A 7,091-nucleotide genomic window follows, 5' to 3' on the forward strand; every position below is an offset into this window, starting at 1 on the left:
TTTCTTCTGCGACTTGAGACCTTACTTCTGCAACTACTCGACTTTTGCAAGTCCTCTGATTACTATGCACGTGCATATAAAAGTCATATCGTCAATTCACATTAAACTGAAATGAAGCTAGAATGGAGTATCGATATTATCAATGGCAGCCAATCTTTGAGAAAGGGGCAGGAGTTTATGTGTATAACCCTAATCTCATATTATTTGGTACATGACATTGTCAAGCACCCAAAATGGATTAACAGTGGTACCAGAAGGCATGAAAACATGCCAAAATACTTTAAGTAATTATTTGGTATATGTTGCATAACAAGTCCATAATAAGGTTACCATCTATCTTAAAGGGGGAAACAACAGAGATAATCCTGGAGTTTAGGTACTAGCATTGGCATTTACCAAGGTTAAAAGCATTCTCCCTGGAATAAATATTTCAGATTTGTTGACTGAAATCATTATCCCCCAAAAGCAATAAACATATGTCCCATGAAGAACAGCAGATAATAATAGCCTCGCTAGGGAGAAGTATTCCTCAACAAGGCATGTGAACTGGTTAGCGCTGATACTGAACTGAGACACATAATGAGATTTGTGGCATTCCAAACCTAGAAAGACCACCATTCGCAGGAGAGAAGTAAAAGGAAAGGAATGTACCAAGATCAAAAGGAAATAATCTAACTCTTGTTCTTTATCTCATCTTGTGTTTGTCTTCTCCTCTTCACACATGCTCATTGACCCCAAGGTGAAATCTTGTACACTGAGGTGCCTCATAATTTCTGTAGCATGAATGTGAATGATGACTCGATAGCTCTTTCACTAGTTCTTGGCCTTGAGAGAATTGTTCTCCTTGATCCTCGCTCGGTTGTCTAGTTTAACAAAACGTTTCAGGTCTTCATATGGAAGAGTTTCGATGTTCTTTCTCCTTAGCTCACTCAAAGCTGGCTTTTTATCAACCAGGTGCCACAACCAGTCAGGATATTCAGAGTCCGGTAGGACCTTGGGATCTGCTCCATCCTTGAGGATATTCGCGCCAACCACAGTCGTAGATTTGACTTCTTTGCTTAGTATTGATGCTTTTGCTGCATCACCAGCTGCTCCACCTTGAGAACCCTTCTTTGCTTTACCACCCGCAGCAGCAAATGTTCTTCGACCAACTATACCAATCGCTTCCTTCACAGTGACAATGCCTCTCAATGTCCACAAATGATTCATCGCCATACTTTATCCCTGCAAGATCACCCTCTCTGATACTCAGAATACAATAAGACAGCTATGCAATTCAACTGCCATTCAAACACATAACGCAAAACAAAGCACACACATGCCCATACTTGCTTATAACATGGCACACGCACACAAACTGATCCTATCTGCACCCAGTATCACTGTTGTTCTGCTTTATTTATGATATGGCCCAAATCAACACAAACTGACTGCAATCTGGTAATAGTCACGAGATATGCCCTTCACTAACAGACTTCCCAACCGTAGGGAGAATTGTCAATTTGTTGAGGACAGAAAAGGAGAATACTTCCTTATTCTTAAAGATTGAAATACAACTTCAGATCCTTTTGCACTTTCATCAAGGTCCAGAGATACAGCAACTTCTTAATTCCTCGTACACTATCTTTTAGTCATAGAAAGCAAATATAACATCTTATATCTCCTAACCTCAAGTACGAAGTTATCTAAATCGAATGAAAGGTGCAGTTTAAGGACAAAAAATTGGTATCTCCACATCCATCTCCAAGCAACAAACTGGTTCTTCACCGGTGCATCGATTCCATTCCGTCAATCAAACTAATGCAACACCATTTCTTAGAACGTAGATAAGATAACCCCATTAGGCGCTACAAACTAAAGCTGTCAAGTGCCTAATAACTTTTAGTGATATAATCTTCTTTTTGGTTTATTAGTAGGGACCTACTCAATATCCTCGATGCACGATTAAAAGAGTGCTTTTGATAAGCATAGAGAGGCAGCAAGTGGTAGAGTGGGACTAGTGGCGGAAATGGCGGTAAACATGGCAACTGTCGTGATAAGAAGAGAGTGTATGATAGTGATGTTGATATGATGCTAGCGTTGCAAATGAAGTGTTGGTAGTGGCCATGGTGTAGGAGGGGAGGCCATTGCGTGGATGGCAACGGTGTAGTGGTACTCATGGATGGGCTAGCTGGAGAAACATTTACCATGATGGTGGCAGTGTTTTGAAGGAGATGATGATGGACATGAAGGTGGTGATCATGGTTGTGGCAATAGTGGCAGCAATGGCGGTATTGATGGTGATTGCCAATTTAAATAAATCTATCATGATGTTGATTTCCAAAACATAAAAATAGTTCCTTCTCATTTTAACTCAATTCCTAAGCTTATTGCATTATCCTGATATCTCCATCTAAACAGGTGAATCCAAGATTAATTTTTGCCATGTTTAAACCGAAGCCTTTTCTCCGTCAAAGAGAACATTCAGTTCAGTACTGATTTTTTTTCAAAAAGGTGGAACGATGCTCTTTCATATCATTTTAATGCTATGTCGATAGTGCAAAAAAGGTTTAAGTTTCTTACTGATGCTAGCTAGCTCTAATCATTATCCAACACTCGATTTAGTGCAGTTGTGAAAATCTAGAAAATATCAATTAGAATTAAATTATGCATTAGACCACTTGTAGAATTCTGCACTAAAAGTCAAAACTAAATCAAACAGCTAAGACAGCATAAGTGTCCACTGTACATAGGAAAGATCCTCCTGAGACCACAATTTCTTTCCTTATATGCATTGAGCCCCATCTAAACTGAGCTTAGCGCAGCAGAAATAGCCGAAAATGCCTATCCTTTTAGTTTTTACTTATGACACCACCATATCGAAGGAAGCAGAAAAACTGGCTGACCTTCAATTTATCATATAAAAATCATAAAAGAAGAAACGTCATTGAAATTCATCACATCAAGAAACCAACCACAGTTCTTGGAGAAGCTAAGAGGCAAATGCTGGAACAGACAAGAAGGAAAAACCTGGATTTCTATCACGATTGCGAGTTCATCATCCTTCTAGAGAAAGTAGACCCTCAATATCTCTACCCATTTCACCAAGCTTTTTCCTTTCCCCTCAAATTTGTGCTTATGTGTACAGGAAACACTTGAGGCACTAAAAAATTCAAGACACCTAAGAATCCACTCAATCGTCAAAAATGCAAATCGAAACTAAAGATAACCACATCATTGCAGCGTCTCCACATGGGTCAGTAATTTCATCGAACAGTTGGCGTGTCACACAGAATCGACTCATTCAAAAAGACACAGACGCGCATAGCGCGAACGCCACGGCAGACACGGTGATGCAACAGACGGGTTCAAAATTCTTCGAGAGAGGATAAAAGGAAAAAGCGAACTTCGAGCTGATCCGATCAAGATTAACTCTGAAGGCAGCGGCAATGCGCTATACAACCTATGCAGGTGAAGCAGCAGAAGCATAAGAAGATTAGGAAAACGTGATCGATAGAAGGACGGCCGCACATACCGGGAGTTTCCAGCGAAGCCGACGTCCGTCGCGTCGTTGTCGCCAGTTTCCGGTGGCTGGGGCGCCGATCCGGATGACATGGTTTTTATGGTTTATATATAAGAAGACAGCGAACGCGGCTTGGGTATTTGGGCCTTTACGTTAAATGGGCCTTTATGTTAGATGGGCCTGGAAATTAATCAGAACGACTCGTCGTTTGCACGACCGCAGTTAACCTCTTTCCCAAGTCACTCTCAGTCCCAATAAACCCTAACCCCTGGGCAAAACCCTGCAACGCCACTCGCTCTAGATTCTCTGTGTCTTTCTCTGGTGGTCTATCTGCGCTTAGCCGAGAAAGGAAGAAAGGAAGAAAGGCAAAGGATGGGGAGCAACCAAGCGGCGGTCTCGTTCCTGACGAACGTGGCGCGAGCGGCCTTTGGCTTGGGCGTGGCCGCGACGGCGCTGAACTCGTCGCTGTACACGGTCGACGGAGGCCAGAGGGCGGTGATCTTCGACCGGCTCCGCGGAGTCATGGAGGAGACAGTCGGCGAGGGGACTCACTTCCTCGTCCCCTGGCTCCAGAAGCCTTACATTTTTGACATCAGGACGAGGCCACACAGTTTTTCTTCCATCTCTGGGACCAAGGATCTCCAGATGGTCAATCTCACTCTCCGAGTTCTCTCTCGGCCGGAGGTATGAATGCGTTCGATTGCAATTTGTGTCTTGATTCGTTTTTGTTTCAGCTAGCTGTGTTACTTGCATTTTTTGGGCGGTGAGTCGATGTCAATTTAGTTCAGTTACGTGCTTTTCTCAGGATTGATCATAACAATGCGTAGATGTGAGTGATTATCTGGCAGCATATGCTTCTAGTGGTACATATACTCTAAGAAGTAGTTGTAAGCCTTTTGGGTGTCATTTCTCTCCAAACGTTTGGAACTGTGTTCTTTTTCTGTGTCTTTTGTTCCATGCTTTCCATAATTCTCTGGATTACAATCCGGGTAAAGTTTTAATTTCGTTGCTGGAACGTCTTTGAGAATTGTTGTTATTAAGTTCTTTGGTAAGTGTTTGGTAGTGATTATGCAAAATGTGCAAATTTTGTTTGAATAAAGGCAGGATCTTTGGAATCTGTATGCGATACTTCTGATTTAATAGGATGTGACAAATCGAAACTAATTTATTTTGCAGGTCCCTCGTCTGCCATATATCTTCCGGCACCTGGGTCTTGAGTATGACGAGAAGGTCCTTCCATCAATTGGGAATGAGGTTTTGAAAGCTGTGGTCGCCCAATTCAATGCGGATCAGCTTCTTACCGAGCGACCTCATGTCTCTGCACTGGTTCGGGAGAGCCTTATTAAGCGTGCCAAAGAGTTCAACATCCTCCTTGATGATGTGGCCATAACTCACCTGTCCTATGGTGCTGAGTTCTCGAGGGCTGTGGAGCAAAAGCAGGTTGCTCAGCAGGAGGCAGAGCGATCGAAATTCGTGGTGATGAAGGCAGACCAGGAGAGGAGAGCTGCAATTATCAGGGCAGAAGGAGAAAGTGAGGCTGCGAAGCTAATTTCTGAGGCAACTGCTGCAGCTGGCATGGGGCTGATTGAGCTTAGGAGGATCGAGGCATCGAGGGAGATTGCTGGTACATTGTCGAGGAACCCTAATGTTGCTTACTTACCTGGTGGACAGCAGGCACTGTTGGCACTTAACCCAGCCATGCTTGGTGGGCGTTGAACAGGTATCCTGTCAAACTCTTTTCTTCAAATTTGATTGAATTTTGGTTCCAAAGTTTGATGAGTATACTTGCCAAGGTTTGGTTATTATGGTGCTGGGTTGTACTCGTAGCTGTATTATTTTTTGGGTGATATATGGTATTTTAAGATAACATGTTTGCTGCTTGTAGCTTGGGCTGCTGCGCATGTCTTTTGTGGGTTAAGGGGTCACAAATTTGCGCCTTATCTCACTAGAATAATTTATAGTTTTACTAGTTTACTGCATCATATTAATGAATGATCCTAAGGAAATACATGATAAAAAAATGTCCGCTTTCCAACGTATTGATTATACCAATCAGAAATGAAAATTGCAACTTTTCATTATTAGGTTGCTTGGCAAATGCCATAGAGGCATTCTTTACCAATGTCATTTTCAAAACAACAATGAAATTGACTGCAGCAATGTATTTATGTTCTTAAAGATAGACAAACTGTGGAGCGAATGTTGTTTGTTTGGAATGCAGTATTGCCCTTTGTTATTCCAATACATCACACTGGTTAGTTAAATCTTCACGCATGAGCTTGTTGATGCCTTGTGTGTGTGTGTGCGTGTGTGTGTGTGTGTGTGTGTGTGTGTGTGTGTGTGTGTCTATATATATATTTTATTTTTATTTTTTGGGGGGGGTCAAATTGCGGCATCGCATGCACCAACATAAAATGTACGATGAAATTAACCCTAAGTATTACGTATTTCATGATCTGTTAGATTAGCTGCCAGTCTATGCCGAGCCGCTCATGGGAGAAATCTCATGCTGTGACTATGCTTCATGTGCTTCGTCTTTTAATGTGATGGCTGCTGGGCTTCTCCTGCTTTACAAGAATTGTAAAAACTGTTAGAATTTCTAGTTATGGTTTCACCTGCAGCTAAAAAGACTGATTCCCTACTTTCCTTTTGTTTGCAGGGACTTGTGATATAGATTGATGGCATGAGTTCGGGTTGCATATTTCCGAAGGTAACTTCACAGGGAGTTTTAAGCTTTTGTTTTTCCCCCTTTTTTCCATGTTTTGGACAGTAAGGGGAATGAAATCTCAAGTGGCGACAGAAATTTGGAACGTTATCCGGGGATGTTCTCAAATTCTGAATTGATCATTTCTCAAGTGCTTAAACACTCGTGTCGATGCTATTCCCGTTTCGGTTCTCAGTGTCTCTAAGCCTGTTTTCTGCTAGTGGTTATGTAACAGTTATGCGGTTCTTTTCTGGCTTATGTTTAGTGGCTACAATGTGAAATTTTGTCGAAAAAGTACATGAATTCGAGAGCTTCATCAGATTTTACGACGAAAAACCTGTTGATTACGGGATTACGTTGTAAACTTTCGTGAAGTCTTTTATGGTGTGATTTAGTTATGAAAAATTTAGGAATAAGTCGAACCGTTACAATATTTAATCATATTCGATTCCTTTTATATTAGAAATAGTTGCGGGTAAAAGAAAATTCCAATTTTATTATCTCGGACGTCCTTCTTGTAGTGCATCGGGCGTTCGGCCTTTTTCAGAGGTGGATAACCGGTTGAAACTAGACAATTTTTAATGGTTGTAATTTTCTCGTGCTAATCGGGGGGCTCCGACTTGTAAGGACACGGTACAACATTGTACCTTTGAAGTCCACGTCTAATAAAACCCTCTGCTGCAGCTACTAGGATGTTCCGTTGAAGGTTAAGGACTAAGGTTACGTTTAGTTCAATTTTGAGCTCAAGGTAGCTTTGAAATTGGGAAAAAAAAGAGAGGGGAAGCTAGACATTTGTTTATCTTCTTTCTATTAAAGAAAAACAGAGCCCAAGCAACCCAGGCCCTCTGTTTATTGTCTCCTCTGTTCGTCGGCTTCTTTGCTCAT

General features: G+C 41.7%; 2 protein-coding genes across 5 annotated transcripts; one reads left to right on the plus strand and one right to left on the minus strand.

Moving 5' to 3' along the window:
* Window positions 1-248: 248 nt before the first annotated feature.
* Window positions 249-3,657, minus strand: LOC115741252 (54S ribosomal protein L37, mitochondrial). 4 transcript variants are annotated; one of them, XM_030675063.2, is made up of 2 exons: window positions 3,515-3,657; window positions 249-1,224 (listed from the first exon to the last, which is right to left on the minus strand). In XM_030675063.2, exon 2 carries the CDS (start codon window positions 1,213-1,215, stop codon window positions 814-816), a length of 402 nt encoding a protein of 133 aa, XP_030530923.1. In that variant the 5' UTR covers window positions 1,216-1,224; window positions 3,515-3,657; the 3' UTR covers window positions 249-813. The 4 variants fall into 4 exon arrangements, with proteins under 4 accessions (XP_030530923.1, XP_030530922.1, XP_048139349.1 ...); XM_030675062.2 differs by having other exon boundaries at window positions 249-1,235; window positions 3,515-3,577; XM_048283392.1 differs by lacking the exon at window positions 3,515-3,657 and adding an exon at window positions 3,387-3,409.
* Window positions 3,658-3,731: 74 nt separating this feature from the next.
* Window positions 3,732-6,406, plus strand: LOC115741250 (prohibitin-3, mitochondrial). Its single transcript, XM_030675060.2, has 3 exons — window positions 3,732-4,186; window positions 4,679-5,222; window positions 6,162-6,406. The coding sequence occupies exons 1-2, from the start codon at window positions 3,875-3,877 to the stop codon at window positions 5,216-5,218; spliced, it is 852 nt and encodes a 283-aa protein (XP_030530920.1). The 5' UTR covers window positions 3,732-3,874; the 3' UTR covers window positions 5,219-5,222; window positions 6,162-6,406.
* Window positions 6,407-7,091: the final 685 nt, after the last annotated feature.

Source organism: Rhodamnia argentea, chromosome 8 (genome assembly GCF_020921035.1).
Source record: "Rhodamnia argentea isolate NSW1041297 chromosome 8, ASM2092103v1, whole genome shotgun sequence".
Classification (NCBI taxonomy): Eukaryota; Viridiplantae; Streptophyta; class Magnoliopsida; order Myrtales; family Myrtaceae; genus Rhodamnia; species Rhodamnia argentea.

What these genes read in the sequence shown, in the direction of transcription:
- LOC115741252 (XM_030675063.2), bottom strand. Translation starts at nt 1,215, where the DNA reads ATGGCGATGAATCATTTGTGGACATTGAGAGGCATTGTCACTGTGAAG.
- LOC115741250 (XM_030675060.2), top strand. Translation starts at nt 3,875, where the DNA reads ATGGGGAGCAACCAAGCGGCGGTCTCGTTCCTGACGAACGTGGCGCGA. An exon ending in GAGTTCTCTCTCGGCCGGAG is followed by an intron (nt 4,187 to 4,678) that starts GTATGAATGCGT and finishes TTTATTTTGCAG; the next exon opens with GTCCCTCGTCTGCCATATAT.